Below are 26,536 nucleotides of genomic sequence, written 5' to 3'. Positions count from 1 at the left end.
GCTTGGAGTGCAGTTCCATCCATACTTACTGCTATGAGCTTTCTGCGGTTGCAGTTTGGGATAGCACAAGGCTCCTTCTCCTAACCATAGCTCAATGGTAGAGCACATGTTTTGCGTGCAGAAGGTCCTAATTTCAATCCCTGGTATCTCCAGTAAAAACAGGGGATCAAGGAAGAAAGATCTCTTTATCTCCCTGAGACCCTAAATAACCCTTGGCCTGGCTAAAATGTTCTACTAAGCCAAACCACAGTTTAGCATGAATGTGTGGACTCTTGGAGGTTGTGACTGCTTTGCTCTTTCCCAGTTGCTCTGTTCTGATGTGCCTTGCTAAACTGTGGCTTGGTGACCCAGCTGAGCCTTTGCTCATAGTTCAGTTCTCTCTAGACTACCAAGCCGACACCAGGGTTTGTCCTGTGGCTTATGGCTCATGGAGAATTCTTGGAGAATTAAACCATGAACCTGGTGGGGACAGAATGCTAAGCCAAATCATGGCTTAGTGCAGCAGCAGAACCACCAGGGGGAGGAGCAAAGCAACCTCAGTCTCCCCTCTGAGAACCTGCACATTTCTGCTAAACCATGGTTAGCCACATGCCACTGGCAATTGAAGTAGATAATACTAGCCTAGATTGACCAATGGTTGGACCTGGTAAAAGGCACCTTCTTTCACACAGTTGGACCCTCTAGCCCTGTGCTGACTGACTGGTGAGTAATCACTCTCCAAGGTCTCAGAGATATTTGCCTGCCTTCCTACCTGTAATTTCTTTAGCTGGAGTTGGTAAGGATCAGAGCTTGGGCTTATGCATCCCCTTATCAACTGCCCCCACCCTCACCCAAAATCCCCGAAGGTCGGCACTTAGGAATCCTCCTCCTTAATATGCATGAATTGATAGATATCCTTGGCTATGGCCCCAGTGTGGATTTTCTGAAAGGGAAATTTATTGTCTTTCCCCCAACCCCAGTTAGCACAAAGCAATTTCTCACATGCAGCTGACCTTCGAGCTGCACATATTGGGGATTTTGCTTTGGATAGGAAGCCATTACAGTCGTACCTTGGTTGGCGAACGCCTTGCGACTTGGAGCGTTTTGGCTCCCGAATGCTGCAAACCCGGAAGTGAGTGTTCCGGTTTGCGAACGTTCTTTGGAACCCAAATGTCTGATGGGGCTTCCGTGGCTTCCTATTGGCAGCAGGAGCTTCCTGCAGCCAATCAGAAGCCGTGCCTTGGTTTCTGAACGTTTTGGAAGTCGAACAGACTTCCAGAACAGATTACGTTTGACTTCCGAGGTACCACTGTACTAACTTTCCAGTGTGTGTCCATGCATTTATTCAGCACTTATAGGGACAGGTAAAATAGGAAAATCTGAAAGCCACGTGTAGATTTAGCCATGTAGAATAGCTTTCTGTGTAGTGGGGACAAGGAGAAATAATGTTTGTGTCATTTAAAATATTTGTATGCTGCAATTTATCAAGGGGATTTAATGCATGAAGCAGAGCAGGAAGGACTTTTTGCATACCTCCAGACCACAAGAGCTGTCTGCCTGAGGGCCCCCATGTTGCTTCATGACATTCATGCGTATTGCATTTCTGATATTCTCCCCACTTTCCAGTGCTCATTCAGTTGCAATTACCTCTTTTCTAGAAGAATTGTCCTTCTGAATCCCTGCACAAAGGAATTGATCCTATTGTAGCTAAGAAAGGAGGCGGGTAGTTTTGATCAAACTACAGGGTGGAAAACTTCGTTCATATTTTTATGTTTAACTTTCTCCCATCTACACTCCCAACACTTTTCGTGTCCTCTGTTCCCAGTGGTAACCAAGCAGATCAAAACCGCATCCCTTGCTAAGCAGTCCTCGCTCGCCACTCTCACCCTTGAGGGCTTTGCACGCAGAGTCGATCAGCCCCGCACTGCTGTAGCCCTCGGGTGCAAGGAACTGTAGGAGTGGGTGGGTCCATTCTGAACAATAAACGAATGAAAACCACTTTCAAAACTGGCTACGCAGCATGTTTGTGTGCGTGTGTGTGTTTTCTAAAGAATAAAAATACATACCTAAAATACATGTCCCGTTGAATAAATAGAACCAACATCAGTGGACCTTGCCGAAACAATTTCAATAGACAGTACCGGAGAGGAATTGTCGATGGATAACTCAGATTTACCTGACACTACCAGGGGCTCAGAAACAGAGTGTGATTATGATGCAAGCATAGAAACTAATATAGATGATCCCGATTTCCCGGATGAGAACTCGAGAGTGAAAACGAAGAGGCGCGATACAGATTTAACACTAAACACAGTAGGTAAGTGAGTTTCCTTGTTAACGTAGGTTATAGCAGTGACTCCCAAACTGGGCTGGGGCAGGAAGCAAGTGTGTGCCACGAGAGGGGCTGGAAAATGAACCTTGGTTAAAACGAGTGCCCAAACCAGGTGCATTCGCTCTGTAGGGATGCCCTCTTCCCCAGCAATGATCTCTACCAGGGGTGGGGAACCTCACCTTTGCCCTTTCCCCAGGTTGCACCCCTTGTCCTCCTTGAGTTCTTTTGCCCGGCTGATATGTGTTCCGGAACTGTGATGGTGTCTCTGCTTGTCCAAATGGAGAAGAGGTGGTGCATGGTTGGGATTCGCACTGCCGCACTAAGATCACATCCATTGCTCTATCCGCTTTTGCCTCTGGCCTCACCCACTGTCAGCGTGCGACTCCCAGAAGGTTCCTCACCCCTGATCTACGCCTCCACACTGATTCTGCCACTCTTATTGGCAGTGATATCATCTGAAAGGGTATAAGGAAACGCCAATGTCACAGCTGCCAAGACAGCATCCTGGGTCCCTACCCTGCATCCGGGGTGAAAGGGGGCGCTGGATGCAATTTTAGCTGTGCTCTCTGGCAGTCACGAAAAAGAGGCCCACGCTGTTCATCTAAAACAGGTGTGGGATGAACCCCTGGCCCTCCAGATGTTACTGAACTACAACTTCCATCAGCTCTAGCCAGGGATGATGGAAGGTGTAGCTCAGCAGCATCTTAGACCACACCTGGTCTAAAAGCTGCATGAGAAAAGGAAGCAGCAAAAGAATGAGACTTCTCTCCATTCTACACTCAAAAATCGGCCGAGGGAACTGTGCCCCAGATACTAAAAGTTTTGGAAACGCTGGATTAGGTAAAATGGAGCACAGAGAGAAATAAGCATCTAGTTCTGATAGTATGTAGATGGACCCGATCTAGTACTCTTTTTAAACCTGTTCATTTCAAAGGCGGGGAGATCTGACCCTGTGTGTAATTCTCCTGTTGGAATGCATGGGAATTCAAAAGGGCTAAGCTGTCTAGATTGTGCCCAGTCTTAGCACCTGGCAGTGAGTCAGACCTCAAACACTTTTTATCCCATCCTTTCCCCCCAGTCTTGGTCTAGACATTGTCCTCTATTTGCTAATGTCTTTTAACATGATTCTGCTACTAACTTTGTTATATGCATGGCATAGTTGCTAATTTAAAAAGCTGTTCTTTTTAAGCCACCTTTGAGAAAGAGTAAGCTTACTGTAGCAGTTTTCCACCTTTTTCTGCATGTTTCTGCATTCAAATGTCTGTATATCTTTATACTGTGTCCTAATCCTGCTCTAATAACCTCTCTTTCTTTCTTTCTCTTTCTCTTTTAAATTCATACTTCCATTTGCAGCTCCAGATCTTTCAACTTCATGCTGTTCTGTAAAGAGCAAGGGTGTAGCAGGAAAAGCAAAAGCTTTAACCATTAAGTGCACCCTTCCTGATGTCCAGGCTTTTCATTTGCCTCGGATGTGCTTGCTGGTGGCTGTGTGTATGTGTATTAATTCCTCCCGCCCCTTCAAGCACCAGCCTCCCCTTTCCTTGTAAAAGATCATTTTCTGTTCATATAAGGTACAAAGAGATCAGTGGCCAGCTCCAAAAGAAATGTGCACCCAGTGGCTTATATTAGATCTTTTTGACTTCTTCTGTGGCTAAGGGCAACCTCACACCCCCATTGCCATATCTCAGAATGCTTCTAACTCTCCCCATTTGAGATGTAGTCTGCAGTGCAGCAGAGGAGTGTAAGCTGCTGCTGTACGGCAGGTCAGGCATCTTCTCCATCTAACCTAAGTTTTACTGCTCCCAGCATATTTCCTCCTCCCTTTAAACTGAAGATTTAACTGAAGGTACAGTGGAACCTTGGTTGTCGAACGTAATCCATTCTGGAAGACCATTCGACTTCCGGAAACGTTTGACAACCCAAACGCAATTGCCGGTCGGCAAAATCCATTGAAAAAATGGAGGGGGGAAATGGAGAAACGCGCCGCGGAAGCCATTCGACTTCCAAGGCGTGATCGAAAATGGAAGCGTTCACTTCCGGGTTGTCGGCGTTCAGGTTCCTAATTGTTCGGCTTCCAAAGCGTTCAACAACCAAGGTTCCACTGTGCAAAGGATGGAGCTTTGGGATCTTCTGCATGCAGAACATATGCTCTTCCACTGAGCACTGCTTCCTCCTCATTTGGGAAGAAAGAACATCTAAATTCTCTTTTCAGCTGCGCAGAACTCATTGCACGGTTCCTTGGATCCTGGCCAGTGCGTAAAATGTTCTTGTGTGTTAACCTACAGTTGTCCAGGATAGTCCTGAGTTCATCTGTCACCCCCTCCAATATCAGCTTGATTCAAGTATATTGTCTGTAAACAGTGAAAGTCTGGCATAAGGCAGGGGTGGGTAGCTTGTGGCCCTCTAGATGTTGAAGGACTCCAGCTCCCATCAGCCTCTGCCAGCATGGTCAATAGGCAGGAGCGAGAGGAATTGTGGTCCAGCAGCACCCAGAGAGAACCTCTGCACTCTCTTTGGAACTGGGGAGCTGGTGCAGTTTTAGTAGCTAAGAGCATCAGGAGGAAACCACAGTGGTGGGAATTGTAAGACAAGAACATCTCCAGAGGGCACCTGTTTGGCAATGGCTGCTGTAAATTTTTGAGCAATGTGCCCCAAACTTCTAGTACTTGGAGCACATTTAAATTATTATTTCCTCCCTGAGTTGAAACTGGATGCACATCGTTCGCCAGATACCTTGAGCAGGCTTGGTATCTCCATTGATACTGTCTGCTGTCCTTCACCCTGTGCATTGTGCAGTTGTCTGCAACTCAGGTACAGGTTGGCGCTGTCTAGCCATGGGATTCCCCTCCTCTATTAGCAAAAGGCTGCATCAGGGAACAGACACATCCTTACTCCCTCCTGCCAGATTGCATCTCAGTCTTGTCCGTATTATTGGGAGAGAGAGGGAAGATAAGTGCTAGGCATGGTCTTCGCCTCCGCCAGTATGATATTGCTCCTTGCTCATTCAACAGGTTACCTTAATGTTCGATGCTTTCGCTCCTTTATTGCGTCCTGACACAGAGTTTGTTGTTTGAATTTTTTGGCTGTTCTGGAAACTGAGTCCTGCCCAAATTGCTCCTCTATTCCCTGTTCCTCCTAGTGGGCTCTGGTATAATAAAACTCCTCAATCAAAGCCTTGTAACTCCAACCAGTTGCCATATTTCATCTAACTTTGCAGTTAGGTTTTCAATACTTCGCCCTCCCATTTCTGTATTTGTCTGTCTGTCTTGGAGCTGACTTTTATGTACATTCGTCCTCCGGCAGTATTCTGCTGGGGACAATCAGTTTGTTTCGTGACGTCCAAAGGTCAGAGAAGGGAATTCTAAAAAAGTTCTTTATTAACTCAGCTGCCTAGCAGTTTCTTGTCTCTTAGGAGAGGTGTGTTGAATTTTGAATGGCTTCTCATAACAACAAAATCTCAAAGTGGTCTACAACAAGAATAAAATACAGTCATCAAATAAAATGTATTAAAAACATAAGGTTTTTGTGCTGGTGCTGCACAAATGAAACTACCGTATTTTTCGCTCTATAACACGCACCCGACCATAACACGCATGTAGTTTTTAGAGGAGGAAAACAAGAAAAAAAATATTCTAAACGAAACAGTGGATGTATGATTTTTGTGGTTCATGCTGTGGCCACAGACATGTGATCTGATGGTGAGTTTGGGGTAGCCCAATGCAAAAATCCTGAGGATCCATGTGGATCCATGCTTTGTAACCACGTTTTTGTACCACTGCGGCCCCAGGCAACAGTGGGTGCGTGATTTTTTTGTGTGCAAGATGTAGCCATGGACATGTTATGTGATCTGATGGTGAATTTGGGGTGACCCAGTGCAAAAATCCTGAGGATCCATGTGGATCCGTGCTTTGTAACCACGTTTTAAGTGGGGAGGGAAGGAAAAGCACTCAAGGGACAAGGAGAAGGATGCTGCTAATAATGCAGAAGAGGGGTTTAAGGGGAGAAGAAGCATGCGTGGGGTGGGTGGAGAAGGATGCTGCTAATAATGCAGAAGAGGGGTATAAGGGGAGAAGGCTCTTCTCCTCTCCCACTTTGCTCCTTTAAAGCAAGCAGGCTCTGCTTTTCTCCCTCCTCCCCGCTCATCCCCGGCTTAGCGAGCTGAAAAACTTTGCTGCTATTTAGCGAGCTGAGTGGGGAGGAGAGAGGGACAGAGAGCCTGCTTGCTTTAAAGGAGCCAACCGGACAGGAGCCGCTTATACTGGTGTAAGCAGCTCCTCTCCTCTCCTCTCCTCTCCCACTTTGCTCCTTTAAAGCAAGCAGGCTCTCTGTCCCTCTCTCCTCTCCACTCAGCAGCTCTTCTCCCGCTTTGCTGTTTCAAAGCGAGCCACGGAGGAGGGAAGGAAGGGGAACCATGGATCCTCTGCTCACGACTGCAGCAGGTCCACCCCCGCCACCCATAGGCATTCCCTCCATAACACGCACAGACATTTCCCCTTACTTTCTAGGAGGAAAAAAGTGAGTGTTGTGGTGCAAAAAATACGGTACTTCTCAGGGGTGTTGGTTGCCCATCCACAATGATCACCTGCAAGCATGCAGGTCACATGGCCACACTCTTCCCCCACTAGGGTGAGGTGTTTCTTATCTCCTTTAAAAAACAAGCTAATTCATTTTAAATTTGCATCTAAATTAGCACATGTAAATGTGCCTTTTTGTTGTTGTTGGCAGTGAACTTTCTCTTATTTTTGGGGTGTTGCACAAGTGCCCCCTCTAGCTGTTGCTGGATACGTCAGCATCGTTTAAGTTAGGGACAAGCCAATCTTTTGGGGAGTGTGGAATAATAGGGCATAAAAAGTCACAGTACTGCTTGGAGCCAGGTCAGTCTCCCCCTAAGGATCTCTCCTCAAAACCCACCTCTTCCATGAAGGTGTTGACTTTATCCCTTGGTCCCTCACCCTGGTCCAAAACTAAGCAGACATTTTAATTGTTGCTGATATACACACACACACATTTCCATTACGTCTCCATTTGTTGTCTCGCCGCACAATTGATGGCATGTTCCTGGAGCTTTGGTCCAAAGGCAGACGATGTAGCCACCTTTCTGAAGCCAAGGAAACTAGGGTCTGACTCTTGAGGATCCTTGCAGGATATAGCAATGCAATTAAATGTATTTAAGGCTGTAAGCTCCTAAATGCAAGAGGCTGAGAGTTCTGTTTGATTTTTCTCCTTTATTTACTCTTTAAGTTTACCCCATTTATTCCCCCTCAACCACTATGTTGCAGGGACCACATAATACTCGCATTTGTAAGGAATCAATTTTTTAGCATTGCACTTCGGAACTCCCTGCCTCTTGATGTCAGGCAAGAGGCTTCACTGTACGTTTTGGCACCAGATAAAAACATTTTATGCAAGTGATGAAGTGGGTATATATGGGGTATGCGAGTAAACTGGTCCCAAACTGTGAAGGGTTGTTACTTGAACTTGTCCCAGTAGCGAATTGGCAACCAGCACAGGCCTCTGAGCAAAAGTGCTATATGCTGACAAAATCTCGTTCCTGGCAGCAGTTACGCTGCAGCATTCTGCACTCCCTGCAGCTTCCAGATCAAGCTCAAGGAAAGCCCCACGAAGAGCACATTGCAGTAGTCTAATCTCAAAGTAACCAATGCATGAACTGCTGTTAGGCATCAAATGTTGGGAGGGCAGGGTTATTATTGTAAAACCTTTTACCTAATCTCTGCCTTGTTTCGATCAATGGCTTGCAACATGAATTTATCTCGCTTGAATAGTGATGTGCTTAGGTAATTTTAGACTCTGGTTTCTGGCACCTCTCGGGTGGGTGCCACTGCGGGCCGGCAATCTCCCTGCCCGCTTCTTGCCTTTACATACTTCTGAGAAAGTATGAAAACGAACATTTCAAGTCAAAATGGGTGGTGGCCAGTGTGTGCGAGTCTACACTTTTTTTTAGATCTATGACTCCACCTAGCTCCTAGCCGCTCCTGGGTGCAATTGCTCAAGCTATGGGACAGAGCCAATTCGGATTTCCTTTTCTTCAATCCGTCTCCCATGTAGTGGTAGTGGGCCTTAAGCTTTTAAGCCAGGCCTTTACCGTTGCACAAAAATATTTTCTCAAGGGCCCTTCTGAGCTGCCCTAGCCATCTGCCTGAATCTATGAGAACAAGGGAGGCGGGGGCGCATTTATTTGTCCTGCACCAGAACCAGGGGCAACCCTCAAACCAACTAGGGAGACAGCTTGCCATAGTTTTTAGCACCTCCTCGGGCACTGAATGCAGCTGTTGTCAAAACGGCACCCGTTCAGGGCTGCCCAAAGTCACCTGGTGACTTGCTGTAACAACTTCATGGTGAGTTCCGGCACCTATTTTTTCTTGGGGGGGAAAGCACTGGCTGTAAGTAAAATGTATTGCCTTCTTTGTTGGCTCTGGGAGCTGCAACTGCTTAACTTGTTCTAGATCAGGCAACTTAAGCCTTTTTAGAGACCCAAGACCCAAACATGCATTTGGGGACCCATTTCTCAATCTTTCACCATACATTTGCATGGTGGTAGTACGCCTGTTGCAACCCGCCTTGGATCAGACCACAGCACACTAGTGAGTCCGCACCCACTATTGCAATTGGAAGACCTAGGCAATCTTCAAAGATTATATTGAGGAGTTGTGTTAGGGTTCTGAGTCTCAAGCGACTTTTAAGGCTGTCTGAAAAGACATGTTTTCAGTCTTATATAACCCTCTATTTCAGCCGTCAGTGGCCCACTTCAGGTGTCATTATTTCAGTCTTATTTCAGACTAAGAGCGGTATTTAAGCCAATTCATGAAGACAGCTAAAACTAAAGGCGCACACTTCCAGCCTTATTGAACTGAAGTTCACACTTCTCTCTCCCTGTTTTAAAGGTGTGTGATGATTCCAGGATTATTATTATACTTTTATGGCATGGAGCAGATCTCCCAATGGGGTCGCATCCGCAGGAATCCCTCTCTTGCGGAGCACAGTGATCAGTTGGGGCGTAGACATAAATTACTGTGAGGCTTGGCCGAAAAATATGAAAATGTTTCATATATTGGGAGTTAGCTGAGGCTCGGTGGGTATTCTTTAGTTGTGATTCCTGTTGGGGTGCTCCCCTTCCTCACCCTCCCTTTTGCAGTCCCCTGCACACCCCCAAATTCTGTTCCAGGGGGCTTCCAACTCCCCCCTTCTTTTCTGCAGTGTGCTCCCAAAACAAGACCCTTAACAGCTTGGGCCCAGGATATCTTATTCCTCAGATCTCTACCTGATTGCTCCCCTAGAGTGTCGCTGCTGTTGGTCCCTTGTGGCTTAGATGCACAGCTTGCGTCCACCAGGAGCCATGAAGTCAGCAATGTGGGGCTGACTCTGTGGACATCTCTCCTGGCTGAGGTCAGACAGATCCCCTCCCTTTTTAACTTTGGGTGCTTTGTGAAGACCTTTTTAGTTCAGCAGGCTTTTAAAGTAAGCCCTCCTCCCCCCCCCCCCCCCCGTTTTTATGGATAATTTAACTTGTATCTTTTGTATCTGTTTTGTACCTCATTGTACACTGCTTAGAAACTATAGTGCTTTTTAAATTTGTCATTATCGATACATATCCTGTATATCAAAGATTTCAGCGTAAAATTAATTGTGTTGCAAGAAACCCACAACCATGCATGAGGCTGCACATTTTCTGGAGCTCTGTTGCTCCACTGCGTAAGAAACATACCCCATTTCACCGTAAAAAATATTGTTCTGTTGCCCTCCCTCCCCTAACCCTTGCTATATTCATTTATTTAGCCATATTACAATTTCCTATCTTTGCACAATCCATTCTTCAACAATTGGCGTTTCTTTTTTGTTTACCTTTTTCTTTTAAAAAACAACAACATAAGTTGTTTGCCCTTACAATGTCCAGCTTCTCCGCAATGGAAAACAATACCTGTATTGTTTCATCTTCTGTATGAGAAATAAATGAAAAACGTGATGTTAATGTGCATTGGACTGAGGGTGAGCGAGGAGTTAAACGATGGAACACCCTCCTACAGGATTCAGCGATGGCCACCAATCTAGATGGCTTTAAAAGAGGCTGGGACAAATTCATGGCAGAGGAGGGAGAGGTTTTGTTCTACTTCCATGGTCAGAGGCAGTCATGCTTCTGAATACCAGTTACTGGAAACTGCAGGAGGGAGAGAGCGCTGTTGTGCTCTCGGGTCCTGCTTTGAGGCTTTCTATGGGCATCTGGTTGGTCTCTGGGAGAACAGAATGCTGGACTAGATGAGCCATTGGCCTGATCGTCTTTTGTTTTTGGGAGGAGATAAAACTTATGTAATTAAACACACCCACATACAAACACCCTGGTGTTAATCAGTATATGAATTGTTAAAAGATCTACTCCAAAGCAGTGGCTTAGCATGGGTTGCTGGTGCCCAGGGCACGGCAAGTGTTGCACCCCTCTGGTGGACTGGGCAGCTGGGGGGAGGAAAGGGCGAGCTGGCCCAACCTCATTGGGGCATCAGCCTCACGGAGGAGGCGCTGTCCCAGCCCTGAAGGCTTGGACCGGGTGCAGCTTGCCTCCCTGCAGCTCCGGAAGGTTGCAGGAGCTCAGCCATGCTGAGGGAGCCTGCTGTGGGTTGTCTGGTTGTGCCCATCTCATAATTTTGCACCTGAGGCCACCACCCCTCGGACCCCCGCCCACTACACCACTGCTCCAGAGGAGCCCCAAACCATCTAGAGCAGAGTTTCTGGGGCTGCACAGGGGAGGGAGAGGAAGAGGAAGGCTTGTTGGGTGAGCAGAAGTCTGTTGTGCTTGGGCAAAGGCAGTGTTGCACACATCCCCTTATACTCCCCAAACAAGGCTGTGTATTGAGCCTCTCTGCTGGGTTTCCAGCGCATGAAGTGCTCTCTGTGTGCATCCAGGGGAGCAAGCGGGGTGCAGGCTTCCTGTCGAGTAACCCCTTTGGCATGGGAGATTTTCATGTGAGCAGCATAGGGCCATCATTTCCCTCTGCAAATAAATGTCCAACTGCCTCTGAATACAAAGCTAAATCTCATTCCTCAGCTTGATTTCCACCTCTCGTGACCGGCAAAGAGATTAAACAAGGTGGTGAGTGTACGATGGAGCCTTCTGGAGTATCTGAACGATGAAGGAATCTGGTTAAAGTTCTGGACATGGCCAGATTTGGGTCTTCGAGGGAGGAATTTAAACCCCAAGGGCGCAGGACCCGAAACTGCAAAGTTCAGATTTTTGCCTTGTCTTTATCTCTCTCACATCTTTTTGCTCTCTTTCCCTGCAGCTTCAGCATCAGATAGCGCAGAGCCATCCTCTGAAGAACAAGAGAAATCACTCGACAAACCAAAACAGAAAAAAACTCGCTGCTTCATGTGCCGGAAGAAGGTTGGGCTTACCGGTAAGTTCCTTTTCATTTCAGTAACTTGAAATGCGAGCTGTAGATCAACAGTAAGACCTTACTTCTGCCTTTGAAATACAGGGGTACCTTGGGTTACATACGCTTCAGGTTACAGACTCTGCTAACCCAGAAATAGTACCTCGGGTTAAGAACTTTGATTCAGGATGAGAACAGAAATTGTGCTCCGGCGGCGCGGCAGCAGCAGGAGGCCCCATTAGCTAAAGTGGTGCTTCAGGTTAAGAACAGTTTCAGGTTAAGAATGGACCTCTGGAACGAATTAAGTACTTAACCCGAGGTACCACTGTAGACACGTCTGAATCCTCTAACATTGAGCTCAAACCAGCCCCTGCCTTTTACTCCCCCATTTAGAGGAGGTAGTGCAAAGCTTGGTGATTTTGTGTGTGTCTTTTAAACTACAGTAGTACCTTGGTGGGACGCGGGTGGCGCTGTGGGTAAAAGCCTCAGCGCCTAGGGCTTGCCGATCGAAAGGTCGGCGGTTCGAATCCCCGCGGCGGGGTGCGCTCCCATCATTCGGTCCCAGCGCCTGCCAACCTAGCAGTTCGAAAGCACCCCCGGGTGCAAGTAGATAAATAGGGACCGCTTACTGGCGGGAAGGTAAACGGCGTTTCCGTGTGCTGCGCTGGCTCGCCAGATGCAGCTTTGTCACGCTGGCCACGTGACCCGGAAGTGTCTCCGGACAGCGCTGGCCCCCAGCCTCTTAAGTGAGATGGGCGCACAACCCCAGAGTCTGTCAAGACTGGCCCGTACGGGCAGGGGTACCTTTACCTTTACCTTTAGTACCTTGGTTTACGAACTTAATCCGTTCCAGAAGTCCGTTCTTAAGGCAAAGCATTCTTAAACCATAGCGTGCTTTCCTATAGCAGCAGGGGACTCAGTTTAGAAATGGAACACACTGAACATGTTCTGCTTCCAAGGCAAAGTTCACAAGCCAAAACACCTACTTCCGGGTTTGCAGCGTTCTTAATCCAAGTTGTTCATAAACTAAGTTGTTCTTAAACCAGGTACCACTGTATCTTTATAGCAGCTGCTATTTGATGCATCTTATTATTACTGCTAATTATGGTTGGTAAAGGTAAAGGTACCCCTGCCCGTATGGGCCAGTCTTGACAGACTCTGGGGTTGTGCGCCCATCTCACTCAAGAGGCCGGGGGCCAGCGCTGTCCGGAGACACTTTCGGGTCACGTGGCCAGCGTGACGAAGCTGCTCTGGCGAGCCAGAGCCGCACACGGAAACGCCGTCTACCTTCCCGCTAGTAAGCGGTCCCTATTTATCTGCTTGCACCCGGGGGTGCTTTCAAACTGCTAGGTTGGCAGGCGCTGGGACCGAGGAACGGGAGCGCACCCCGCCGCAGGGATTCGAACCGCCGACCTTTCGATCGGCAAGCCCTAGGCGCTGAGGCTTTTACCCACAGCGCCACCCGCGCCCCTAATTATGGTTGGTAGCCTGCTCTTAATTGTTAAATTGGGTTTTTATAAGACTTGTGTTTTTTTAATGCAAGTTTTATAAGACTTGTGTTTTCTTTATGTAAGTTGCACATAACTTGGCAATCCACCAAGCTGAAGGGCAAGTCGTGAAGGTTCTGTGCAAGTAATAATGAAATGGTGTATTTATTATTAACATTACTGGTGTCACGTTGTCACTGTGCCCTTCAACTTGTGATGAGCTGACAAGCAGCCTTTCAACCAGTCTGATCTGAAATGTTGTGCAGAAAATTACTTTGGGGGGGTCCCTGCAGCACAATACACACCCAGAAGGATTTGTTTGGCCAGTATTGAGTCTACACTTCCAGAACTGATGCTAAATACATTACTTCTTGCAAATGAACCACCATAGCCAGTAGAGGTCCGTGAAACTTTGTGTCCTGGGCTTTTTAGACTCGTCTATTCATTTACTGGGACATGGGTGGCGCTGTGGGTTAAACCACAGAGCCTAGGGCTTGCTGATCAGAAGGTCGCCGGTTCGAATCCCCGCGACGGGGTGAGCTCCCATTGCTCGGTCCCTGCTCCTGCCAACCTAGCAGATCGAAAGCATGCAGTGCAAGTAGATAAATAGGTACCACTCCGGCGGGAAGGTAAACGGCGTTTCTGTGCGCTGCTCTGGTTTGCCAGAAGTGGCTTAGTCATGCTGGCCACATGACCCGGAAGCTGTATGATGGCTCCCTTGGCCAATAAAGCAAGATGAGTTCTGCAACCCCAGAGTCATCCACAACTGGACCTAACAATCAGGGGTCCCGTTGCCTTTTACCCATGTACTATCTGAAACCAAAGGGGCACACATTGCTTTGTACCCAGGTGTGTGGCTGAAAGGACTCCCTTGGAAGGGGGTTGACTCTCCTTCCTTGGAGATTTTTAAATTGGATGGATGGCCATCTGCCCTGGATTCTGCAGTTGAGATCCCTGCATTGCCAGATGTGAAATACATAGACATTAAATTCAGCTGTCCTGCCCCGCTAAGCGCTTTGAGCAAAGGAAGTGCACCCCGCTCTTCTCCTGACCCCCAGGCCTCTTACAGCCTCCCTGTCTTCTCTCCTCCGCAGGATTTGAATGCAGGTGCGGCCACGTTTACTGCGGCGTCCACCGCTACTCAGACGTCCACAGTTGCTCTTACAATTACAAAGCGGACGCAGCCGAGAAGATCAGAAAAGAGAATCCTGTAGTCGTCGGGGAAAAGATCCAGAAGATTTGAACTGCTACACTCTAGCTGGAATATTAAACATAAACGGAAAAAAAACACAAAAATATATGACCATCTGCAGATGAAATTGACTTGAGCTTCTTCCCCTCGCCCACCCCCTTCCCATTCTTCCTCCCCTCCTGCTTTAGTCATGCCGAATCATGCATGTCATCCGAAAGCATAGGTTCCCCCTTTTCCCGTTTAGAACATGACTAAACTTTATTGCAATGCCCCCACCACCACCACAACAGCTGAAGAGTTAAGCAACCTTTACACTTGTGAGATTCACTATAGGAGTCCCTGTGGGGCCCCTGAATAAATACGATGGCTATTCAAGTATTATCCTTTTGAAATAATTTTTAATTTTAGTTGAGTGCAGAGGGCTTTTTATAATACCGACACAGAGATATATCGGAAAGGCAGCAGCGCTTTTGTTTGTATTTCTCTCTCTTCTGTTGTACTCAAACATGCATGCATTAACCTGGCCGTTTTTGTTTTCCGGGGATTTCCCCATCTCTCTCTTTTTTTTGTATATAGCTTTCCTTTCCTTTTCTCTGCAGCACGATTTCCCTCCCCCCCCCCCCCATAACGCCTCGTACGGCACAACTAGCGATCAGTAACTGAATGTATTTTAATCATTGCGGCTGCTTGGGTTTTTGTTTTGTTTTCCGTTCTCCTCCCCCATTAACAAAGGTTTATACATATGTTAGCATAATAGCTTGTTTGCACCCCCCCCACTACCTATTTATGTATGAATCATTTGTAATGCGTGAGTCTGAGCGTGTGATTGAGTGAGAGAGAAAGAGAGAGAGAATTCTGAGATTCTAAAGTTTGTGTGTGGGATTTTTGTTTTTCCTTTTCAAAGATAACTTCTAGGATATTTCTTCCCACCCCCTTCTCCCCTGTGTGTGTGTGTGTTCTGGGACGGGGGGGAGGGCGGGGGGGGTTGTCTGCACTTCCTTGCCGACTGCAGGTTTTCTTGGGGTTTATGTTATTGGGTCCTTTATGTACACCAATATGAAGAATGATGAAGTTTTAACTGTATTGTATTTATGTTCATCCACGTCTTTAACTTTGATTAAAATAAAATTTTAAAAAATTGGGATTTGGAGGCGATGGTACGCGTTGCTTTGTACCCGGAAAGTCTCCCTGGGAAGGGGGTGGACTCTCCTTCCTTGGAGATTTTTAAGCAGAGGTTGGAGGGCCATCTGTCATGAATGCTGCAGATCAGATTCCTGCATTGCAGAGGGCTGGACTAGATGACTCTTGGAGACCCTTCCCACTCCACAACTCTGTGGATGGACTGTAGCTCAAGTGGTAGAGTATCGGATTTGCACCAGGAGCTCCCAGGTTTAATCCCCAGCACCTCCAGGTAGGACGGAGAGGGTTTGGAATCAGCATATAGAGCATCGTCTCCCCGCGCTGAGCTATGGCTCAGTCTGCTTCAGTCACTCATACAGAATCTCTCTACCCTCATCACCACCACACCAAACTCACTTAAAGTGTGTGGCTCCCCCCCCTCCCCAAGAATTCTGGGAACAGCAGTTTGTTAGGGATGCTGGGAATTGTAGCTCTGTTGCAGCAGTTCTCAACCTGTGGGTCCCCAGATCTTGTTGGACTAGAATTCCCATCATCCCTAAGCTCTGGCCTTGCTAGCTAGGGGTGATGGGAGTTGTAGTTCAACATCTGGGGACCCACAGGTTGAGAAAGGCTGGTTTAGGGGGTCAACAAGAGAAGCCATGTGTTCTAAATGTCTGGGGTAGAGCATTGGTCCAGGAGCACAGGTGGATGGACCCAGACAGTGTGTGGTCCTCAGACATTCTCCCTTTGGCCTGCCAAGCCCTAACACATTGGTAGGCAAGCTAAGGGCTGGGGGCCGGATGCGGCCCAATCGCCTTCTAGATCCGGCCCACGGATGGTCCAGGAATCAGCATGTTTTTACATGAGTAGAATGTGTCCTTTTATTCAAAATGCATCTCTGGGTTATTTGTGGGGCATAGGAATTCGTTATTTTTCTAAATATAGTCCAGCCCCCCACAAAGTCTGAGGGACAGTGGACCGGCCCCCTGCTGAAAACGTTTGCTGACCCCTGCTCTAACGCTTTCCCTGCCGTGTCCAGCTGATCGGCTATCACTTGGATGACGCGGAAAATGTCACTGTTCTCAAGACTGCGAAGCAGCTTAGGGTCCACAATCTTGCTGAACTGAAGCTCTGGGGAGCGGAGGGGGGTGGTTTTAAATAAGTGGGTGTGGAATAAGTGTGTTACTCCGTGTGCCCCCTGCGTGGTCTCACAGCAGGTGGCAGCAATTTAAAGCACAACATGAAAAACTAAAAACAACTTGCAGGAATAGGGCAGGTCCTAATCTCAGATTTTCAAAGCTAGGGTTAGAGGCTGAGGTGCATCTTCAGCATTCACGGAAAACCCTAGTGAAATTGCCACACTGCCATTATTCAATTTAATTTTTCAGTATTAAAAGACTGTTAAAAGTGATTTTAAATGTGGTGCAAGCCTATGCATGTTTACTCAGAAGCCGGTCCCGCTGAGCTAAATAGAGCTTCCCGGAAGGGTGTGTTTGGTAGTGCCAGAGGGTCCAAGCTGTTCCAAATATGTTTATCAGTTATCCTGACAACCCTGCTTGTAGGGCAGTGCAGTATTGCCCCCATATTGCAGATCGGAAGACTGACGCCCCGGAATACCTTGCCTACTGCCAGTGGCGTAGCGTGGGTTGTCAGCACCCGGGGCAAGGCAAGTAATTTGCGCCCCCTAACCCGTGGATTTGCGCCCCCTAACCCATGGATTTGCCCTAACCCCAGATGTTGCGCCCGGTGCGGCTGGCCCCCCCTGCACCCCCCACGCTACGCCACTGCCTACTGCAACCTAATGTTTTTTGTGCCTTCCCGCCCAAAGAACTCATTTGCTTGAAGGAGCTTCCCAAAGCGTTTACCTAAACGCAACTACCAAAGATCCTGTGCTTTTAAGGAATTCTTTCTGAGCTGCAATTGAGAGAGAGTCACGCTGAGACTTTGGGCTTTGCCCTGCCAATATAGGCAACGTTCAGGGCTGCTGGAGGGCTACAGCTTCCCCCGTCCTGGATTAGGCCCTGCGTGGTGCAAAGGAAATTCAGGCAGCATCAAAGATGATTGGGAAAGAGACTCTCTTTTTGCCTGTGATTCCATGTCTCATGCCAGCAGCCTTCCCTCAACCGGGTGCCTTCCAGATGTTTTGGAAGCTGCTGGCTGATGGGAGTTGTAGTCCAAAACATCTGGGAGATACTCGGTTGAGGGAGGCGCAGTCCAAAGTTCATGAAGTTTGGGGAAAGTGTGCCTGCCCTCCCTCAACTGCTTTTGTTATATCTCTCCAGCCTGGATCTGGTTAGCAAATGTTTGGAAAGGGCTGGTGGGGAGGGTGGGCAAAGGGGGATTGAAGGTTGCTGTCGAGTCACGCCAAACTCTGGGATTCATTAGTTTCCTGGGCTGCTGGCAGCAACCTTCGGAAGGGGTGGTCTGCGGTTAAGGGCTCTGATTGGCTCTTTCATACAGGGAGGGGAGGGACTTGTCAGGAGTGCAGAGGCGAATGCCACAGCTGCCAAGCCTCTTTTTGACTTTCTGTGTCTGCAAGAAGGAGGTGAAATGTCGTTTATCGCTGTGGACAAGGATTCGGACTTCCCCATTCAGAACCTGCCTTACGGGGTCTTCTCCACCAAGGAGCAGGTAAGGAAGAAGCTGGCCTCGCGTGTACATTTTGGGCTATTTGTCTCTGCTCTGAGGAAACAAAGATCTGTGTGTGAGAGAGACACCATAAAGTTAAAGCACACGGAATCCTGGGAACTATAGCTTGTTAAGGGTGCTGGGAGTCATTCTGTGAGGGATAAACTACAGTTCCTAAGATACTTTAGGGGAAACTGCTAAATATGTGCTTGGATGTGACCATAGCAAGGCTGGGAACTTTGCTTGATGATTGCTTAGTTATAACACTGTTTATGTCTATATTGGGACACGGGTGGCGCTGTGGGTAAAAGCCTCAGCGCCTAGGGCTTGCCGATCGAAAGGTCAGCGGTTCGAATCCCCGTGGCGGGGTGCGCTCCTGTTGTTCGGTCCCAGCGCCTGCCAACCTAGCAGTTCGAAAGCACCCTTAAGTGCAAGTAGATAAATAGGGACCGCTTACTAGCGGGAAGGTAAACGGCATTTCCGTGTGCGGCTCTGGCTCGCCAGATGCAGCTTTGTCACGCTGGCCACGTGACCCGGAAGTGTCTGCGGACAGCGCTGGCCCCCGGCCTCTTGAGTGAGATGGGCGCACAACCCCAGAGTCTGTCAAGACTGGCCCGTACGGGCAGGGGTACCTTTACCTTACTTTACCTTTTATGTCTATATTGCTACATTTATATTTCTCCCAGGAGATATAGTATATAGTTCTTCCTGTTTTAGCCTCACAACAACCCCTTGAGGAATGGTGATAAGCAAAGGCTGTTTTATTTTGACCCTTCTCTGTGCACACACTTTTAAAAGAATTACAGAATCGTAGAGTTGGAAGGGGGTCTGAGGGTCATCTAGTCCAACCCCCTGCTGCAAGAATCTTGCCCAACATGGGGCTCAAACCTGAGATTAAGAGTCTTGACGCTCTACCGACTGAGCTATCACTGGTCATATGTCAATGGATGTGTGGTGGTAGCTTCAATTATAAACTGAGCAACAACCCGAGTAGTATGTAATGGTACCAAGAGACACTCTGTGCAGGCGCTGATTTTATCAAGAAAGACTTCATTTTGTGCCAGTTAATAGATGCTCTGATTTTCTTGCTCTTCCTTCCTGCTGCTTTCCAAACATTCTTTCTGAAATTAACCTTTCCTTCCTGGTTTTTTGGCAATGATTGGTGCCTCATTTTTACCTTCATTGGTTCCTAATTTTCTGAACTTTCAATCACTGTTGGGAAAAACTGGGAGCATTTCCAGAAGAGACATTTATTGAGCATTGTTTGCAGGAATGTTAGGCAATGTAAGTTTATTTCATGAACATTTTTATTCTGATTTGTTTGTGGGGAGGTTAGATGATGATGCATCGACACTATTGTTATCCCACACTTTCCGGGGCATTTTCTTGTCCCTTTCTTTATTGCAAAACATCTTAACTTTTGGGGAAGCATTTGTCCGGCTGGGAAAGCCTGTCACAACAAAAATGTTTTCAGGTGTTTCCAGAGAGCAGATGTCTTCTGTATCTTGACAGGAATGCCGTTTCAGGGGCAGCCAAACGAAAAGCTCTGCTCCACGTCAGTGGCGTAGCATGGGGGGTGCATCTGGGGGGGCGCGCTCCACGGGTTAGGGGGCGCAAAATCCACGGGTTAGGGGGCTCAAATTACTTGCCTTGCCCCGGGTGCTGACAACCCACGCTATGCCACTGCTCCACGTTACTGCAGCGCAGGCTTCTGAGATCTTTGGAACTTGCAAGAGAAACTTTCCTACAGAGTTTAGAGTGTTGGAAGGTTTGGATCACACAAAAGAAAATACTTCTTCATACAGTACAAAGTTAAACCATGGAACTCACTCCCACTGGAGGCAGTGACAGCACCAACTTGGATGGCTTTAAAAGAGGATTAGATAAATTCATGGGGGGGAGAGCTCCTCTGCAGGCTGCTTTCAGGTTAACATAGGATTTTTAAAGTTTTCCCAAAAGACAATATAGGGACTGTGGTTACCCAGAGGCAGCTATCAGAAAAAAAAATCAGGGCAGTTGGCAGGTATGGCTTAGCCCTCTATGCTTCAGGTCATGCATTAACTTGTCCGTTTGCAGAAAGTCCTCCTAAGCAAACATTTCAGGATGTATTTGTGAATATTTAGATAGAGCTAGATTTCTCTCCTGCTCTCCCCTGTCCTATGCATATTTGGGGGAAAGGGCTGTAGCTTACCTGCCCACAGAGTGTCTCACCAGAGTGGTGCATGCTCTGGTTATTTCCCACTTGGACTACTGCAGTGTGCTCTACGTGGGGCTACCTTTGAAGGTGACTCGGAAACTACAACTAATCCAAAATGCGGCAGCTTGACTGGTGACTGGGACTGGCTGCCAATACCATATAACACCAGTCCTAAAAGACCTACATTGGCTCCCAGTATGTTTCCAAGCACAATTCAAAGTGTTGGTGCTGACCTTTAAAGCCCTAGACGGCCTCGGCCCAGTATACCTGAAGGAGCGTCTCCACCCCCATTGTTCAGCTCTACCCTCACCCACTGAGGTCCAGCTCTGAGGGCCTTCTGGTGGTTCCCTCCCTGCAAGAAGTGAGTTTACAGGGAACCAGAACCAGGTAGAGGGCCTTCTTGGTAGTGGCACCCGCCTTGTGGAACACCATTCCATCAGATGTCAAGGAAATAAACCACTATCTGACTTTTAGAAAACATCTGAAGGCAGCCCTGTTTAGGGAAGTTTTTAATGTTTGATCTTTTATCGTGTTTTTAATATTCTGTTGGGAGGCGCCCAGAGTGGCTGGGGAGGCCCAGCCAGATAGGCAGGATATAAGTTGTTATTTTTATTATTATTATTATTATTATTATTATTATTATTATTATTATTATTATTATTACCTCCCTGAGACCTTATGATTAAGGGCTGTATATAAATCTAATAAATAAAAACAAACTGTTGGAAGGTTACAGCACCTGCTGTGGCTGTAGAGGCCGATATGGGAGAGAAATGTTTTGTTGCAGCTGAGGCAGACGAAGGCATCTGGTTCTCCTGTTGCAGATGTACCTTGGTGTTTCCTCTTTCTACACTCCTCCCAACAGCCACCCCTCCTCTGGTCACTGCTATGAATGCACAACCTGACTGACTGCCTCCAGACACTGTGGTCATCTGCAAGGGATTCCCACATAGCAGGGCTAATGTTGCCAGCCTTCCTGTCACAATTGCAGACATCTTTGTAGCACCGACAAGCCTTGGCGCTGGAAGCCAGCTTCCCACAGAGCATCCAATCTGCAACCAGCTGATTCCAGGTTCAATTACCAAGTAGGGCTGGGAATGACCCCTGCCTGAAATCTAACTCATTGTTGTCAACACTGACTGGCAGCCTCCTTCCCAAAGCCTAGTTAGCTCTTGCCCTGCTTTGGGAATCAGGTGGGAGGGGTCTAGAACCATAGCTGTCAACCGTCCCTTATTTGGCGGGAAACTCCCTTATCCCAGCGCCGTGTCCCACTGCTGTCCCTTATTGATGATGTCCCTTAAATTTCCTGGGTTTCAATGGAAGCAGCTCCTCTCCCTCCCTCCTTGGGAGGAGGGAGGCTCCAACTGTGTTGCTTGGCTGCGTCGCTCACCCAATAAGGAGTCTAAGAACGACTGGGGGTGGAGCTTGCATGCCTTGTGCCAATCAAATCGGCCGCGTTGCCTGGGGACTCGCCTTTGCTCAGCGCTTCCCAGCAGAGAGGTGACGGTGGTTTTCCTTGCTGCATCCCCTTTGCCGGGTTGCTGCGCTGTGGGAACCACCGCTTGAGGCTTCGTTTGGCTGCTGGCTGGGCTTTCTGCCTTTGGCTCAGAGGGGCTCAGAAGTTGAACATACCTGTGCTCGGAATCGGATGGATACGTCATCGACAGCCCACTCACCCTTGCCGGGGAAAAGGTCTGTCTGGAGCGGGGGCACATGGTGGGGGGGAAAGGAAAGGAGCTGGTTGAGCACAATGGCGGGCAGCGATCTCGTGGGGGGGGGGCTTGTTGACTAAAATCCCTTATTTTGGCTGCTGATCCCTTATTTTCGAGGCAGCTGGTCCCTTATTTTCAAATCTGTAAGTTGACAGCTATGTCTAGGACCATACCGGAGCCATCGCTGCTCCTTCCCCAAGCGTGGCGTGGCACGAGGGGTGTGGGGTGTGCGCCAAATTTTGGCTTAGCTCAGGGTGCCGTAGTACAAAGTACACCCCTGCTAGAGCTGCCCAATCAGCAGGAAAGGGGAGCTCTTTTAGCCACTGAGAAGAAGCCTTTCTCCCCCTTTGTGCTGACTGGAGCCAATCAGAGTGAAAGGAGGTGTGTCAGCGATGGAGGATTGGCTCCTAGGCTCACTCTGGAGAAGGCTTGTGGGAGAACACTGAAGAGTTGGCTCTGTATACTAAGCATTTAGGAACGCTGAAAACAACAAGGTGCTTTGGTTTCAAGAGAATGGGGCGCAAGTTCTATTATATACAACAGAAAAGCCTTGGCATTCGTACCACAGGCCAGTATACCTGAAGGAGCGTCTTCACCCACATTGTTCAGCCTGGACACTGAGGTCCAGCTCCGAGGGCCTTCTGGCGGTTCCCTCCCTGCGAGAAGTGAGGTTATGGAGAACCAGGCAGAGGGCCTTCTCGATAGTGGTGCCCGCCCTGTGGAACGCACTCCCAGCAGATGTCAAGGAAATAAGCAACTAGCTGACTTTTAGAAGACATCAGAAAGCAGCCCTGTTTAGGGAAGCTTTTAATGTTTGATGTTTCATGGTGCTTTTAATATCCTGGTGGAAGCCCAGCCAGATGGGCAGGGTAAAAGTAATAAATTATTATTATTATTATTATTATTATTATTATTATTATTATTATTTAGGTCCAAAATCATTAGCCCATGTACGTGCACAGAAAAAAGTAGATCTAACATAAAGGCAGCACATGGAGTTCTGCATTGATCATTTCAATGCATCCTTTATTATTAATATTATTGCACAATTATCAGATCACTATATAATCTTAGAAGAGTGTAGCTGTGACAGTGTGTGGCTGTGGCCATCATGAAGAGACCCTCAGCTTCTGAATTTACCGCTACACAACTGGTTGCAGCTCTATTCTTTGCTCTGTGTTTACCGCTGGCTAGCGTCACATCTGGAAAGAATGGATCAGGGGTAGGCAACCTAAGGCCCAGGGGCCGGATGCGACCCAATTGCCTTCTCAATCCAGCCCGTGGACGGTCCAGGAATCAGCATGTTTTTACATGAGTAGAATGTGTCCTTTTATTTAAAACGCATCTCTGGGTTATTTGTGGGGCCTGCCTGGTGTTTTTACATGAGTGCTTTTATTTAAAATGCATCTCTGGGTTATTTGCGGGGCATAGGAATTTGTTTATCCCCCCCCCAAAAAAATATAGTCTGGCCCACCACATGGTCTGAGGGACGGTAGACTGGCCCATGGCTGGAAAAGATTGCTGACCCCAGGGAAAGATGCTTATCTCATTCTCTCTTCTCTCGCAGCCCAGACCCAGAATTGGAGTTGCCATTGGTGACCAAGTGCTGGACCTCAGCGCCATTAAGCATCTCTTTGATGGGCCTATCCTTTCTAAGCAGCATCATGTCTTTGATCAGGTATTTTGCCAAGGTGACCTTGGGCCCCCAAACCTGAGGTACTCCATCCCTGATGTAAACCATACTGAGCTGGATGAAGCACTGGCCTGACTCTTTATAATGCTGATTCCTATGTTCCTGTGAGCTCCCGTTGCTCGGTCCCTGCTCCTGCCAACCTAGCAGTTCGAAAGCACGTCAAAGTACAAGTAGATAAATAGGTACCACCCCGGTGGGAAGGTAAACGGTGTTTCTGTGCACTGCTCTGGTTTTCCAGAAGCGGCTTAGTCATGCTGGCCACATGACCCGGAAGCTGTACACCGGCCCCCTCAGCCAATAAAGCGAGATGAACGCTGCAACCCCAGAGTCGGCCACGACTGGACCTAATGGCCAGGGTCCCTTTACCTTTACCTATGTTCCTAATGACCTGCCAAAAGCTTGGAGGCAGCAGGACGTCAATATGACATTTCGCAAGATTACCTGTAATTCAGTGCTCTGCCACTGCAATTTGCCATTGCATTTGGAGGTGGGGAGAGGATGACTTGGGGTTTGTTGTGCATCCATGTGCTCTTTCCTTCATTTCATGTCACAATATGCCTCATGTGCTGTGTGCTCAGGGAGTATTCATGCAGGAAAACATGTCTGCCCTCCTTTCCAGCCAACCCTTAACCGTTTTATGGCGTTGGGCTGGGAAGCATGGACTGAAGCCAGAGCACTTCTCCAAAAGCTGCTGTCTCACAAAGAGCCAACGCTGAGAGATAACGTGGAATTACGCAAAAGGTAAATAAAGATAACTAAAAACTGGGGAGAGAATAAGTGGCTTGGACTCTGTAAGTGTGCATGCTGCTATTTTATGGGAGCCCAGAAAAGCTGCAGAATGTGCTAGTGGCCAACAGAGTCCATTTCCTAAGATTCCAAGATTTTCTTCTTTTAAAAATATGTATGTTTCTAGTCCCTGTGGTTTCCCCCCTAAAATATTTCTGTGCTCTCTTTGTGCCACACAGTGATGTTGAAGGTTGTTAAGTTACAAAGCTAAGCTTGTGGGCAAATGCTTGTTTGGAATGTCAAGAGCCAAAGAGGTTACTGAAAAATATTATTGATCCTCTGGGATTCCCAATCTTCTGAGGCTGGCTGTGCTAGAGAGTTCTCAGCTGGGAGCTCCATAATGTCCAAAGCAGGCCTTGCTGTCAGCTCTGATCAGGTGTCTTCTGGGCAGGCCTTCTTAAAAACATGACATCACAATTTGCAAACAGACAAACAGTGCAATTCAAAGTTAGCACTTCTGAAGGAAAAAACAACCAATATGACAAAAACAGCAAATTCTTAGTCACTTACAGGATTTGGTAGGTGAGTAAGAATTAATTATTTTTTATTATTATAATGGAAGATGTCAAAAACATGTTTGCTCTACCAACGATTTATAGCAACGCCTGTCTGCTTACAAGACATTGATCAGATTGTAATGTACACAGGCCTAAGATAGTTGGTACTGGGGGAGGTGTTCTTTTAAGTGTGCTGCAGTAAACATTCGAAGATTGGCAAATGCTGACATTAACCAATTGTAATATTGTAAGAAGCCAGAGAGAGAGAGAGAGAGAAATGTCAGAAAATTCACCTTGAGTGAATTACATGTGTTGGCAGGATTGACAGAAAAGTTGTAGTAATAAATTTGAACTATGGACAGACAAAGGATTTATAAGGAGCAACTCGGAGGTGAATGAAAAGGAAAATGAGTAACGACAAGGATTGAGAAGAGGGGACTGGAAATAACATTCTTAATATGAAAGCAGCACAAATATTCGAGGATTGGACTCCTGCCGATCAAGAAGCATGGGTACCCCCCACAAAAAATTATAATTTGGAAAATAATTGGCTTATATGATTTGTATTGTTATAATTTGGATTAATTGGTTTGATGTGTTTAATTTGGTAAGATGAAACTTAATAAAAATTATTTTTTAAAAAAGACAAAGGATTTATAAGAATAGAGATATGAAAGAGACACAAAGGGGGAAATCATTATTTTAAGATCCACAATTGGGGGGGGGGAGTCAAAAGAGATAATATGTGTATTTAATTCATTTATGTAAAATAGAAAATGCAAAAATAAATTTATTTTAAAAAAAGAAGAAATTCACCTTGAGTGAACAGAACCAAGTTTCCTTAGTGTTTGAGAACTAAACATTATTTCTGTTTGTTTTTTGTTTGCCTTCTAGAGCGTTTGTACCACAGGCTTCAACAATAATGCACCTTCCTGCTGAAATTGGTGAGTTCCTTTTACTGTCAAGAAGATCTACTTAACCCTTGTTTGTTTCCTCCAGAAGCAGAGTTCTATTCTCCGAATTACTGGGAATGTCAGATCCCGTCTCTTGATTTAGCTGTAATCTATGCTAGAAATGGGGGAGAAATTTGATTCCATTGACAGTTAAAGACAAACCTACCTCCTAACCCTTGCTTTCCAAACCAACACACAGCTGCCCTTCAAAATCCACACTTCTCCCAATTTTGCAGTGCCGTTCTCCAGCTCAAGTGATTTATTCATTCATTTATTTTTATTAAATTTGTGTACCACCCTATATCCGCAGGTCTCAGGGCGGTTCACAAGATAAAATCACAAAATATATTATCGAAATAAAAAAACAAGAACAACCCAATAACCCCGCTCTAAGTAATGTGTACGAAGATGCATCTAAAGTCATCAGAAGCATTTCTGCCCTCAACAGTGAAGGTAAAACAGTAACTGTGGATAGCCTTATCCTCTGTGAATTTGACTAGTCCTCTTATAAGAAGAGAATAGGCAGGACTAGTGTGACAGGACTGGCGCCTCAGTTACCGCTCGCACCGACTTGCCTGCTC

At 47.1% G+C, this 26,536-nt stretch overlaps 2 protein-coding genes across 8 annotated transcripts in view; both read left to right on the top strand.

Annotated features, from left to right (window-relative positions):
• ZFAND6 (zinc finger AN1-type containing 6) overlaps window positions 1-15,520 on the top strand; it is a 69,192-nt gene extending 53,672 nt beyond the window's left edge. For 4 of the 6 annotated variants that reach the window (XM_077918878.1, XM_077918881.1, XM_077918880.1 and 1 more), the window contains exons 5-7: window positions 2,075-2,296; window positions 11,602-11,715; window positions 14,273-15,520. In XM_077918878.1, coding sequence (XP_077775004.1) covers window positions 2,075-2,296; window positions 11,602-11,715; window positions 14,273-14,421 — 485 coding nt within the window. In that variant the 3' untranslated portion in view covers window positions 14,422-15,520. The remainder of the gene's footprint in view (window positions 1-2,074; window positions 2,297-11,601; window positions 11,716-14,272) is intronic. The other 2 variants (XM_077918882.1, XM_077918883.1) reach the window with 2 other exon arrangements.
• Window positions 15,521-17,960: 2,440 nt separating this feature from the next.
• FAH (fumarylacetoacetate hydrolase) overlaps window positions 17,961-26,536 on the top strand; it is a 28,740-nt gene continuing 20,164 nt past the window's right edge. Inside the window, exons 1-4 of one of the 2 annotated variants that reach the window (XM_028706559.2) lie at window positions 17,961-18,120; window positions 23,594-23,704; window positions 24,339-24,460; window positions 25,897-25,946. In XM_028706559.2, the coding sequence (XP_028562392.2) occupies window positions 18,040-18,120; window positions 23,594-23,704; window positions 24,339-24,460; window positions 25,897-25,946 (364 nt within the window). In that variant the 5' untranslated portion in view covers window positions 17,961-18,039. The remainder of the gene's footprint in view (window positions 18,121-23,593; window positions 23,705-24,338; window positions 24,461-25,896; window positions 25,947-26,536) is intronic. The other variant, XM_077918877.1, reaches the window with a different exon arrangement.

The sequence above is a fragment of the Podarcis muralis genome, chromosome 14 (assembly GCF_964188315.1).
Source record: "Podarcis muralis chromosome 14, rPodMur119.hap1.1, whole genome shotgun sequence".
In the NCBI taxonomy this organism is placed as follows: domain Eukaryota; kingdom Metazoa; phylum Chordata; class Lepidosauria; order Squamata; family Lacertidae; genus Podarcis; species Podarcis muralis.
Note: the sequence above shows the minus strand (reverse complement) of the source record. Positions and strands in the feature narration are given on the sequence as shown.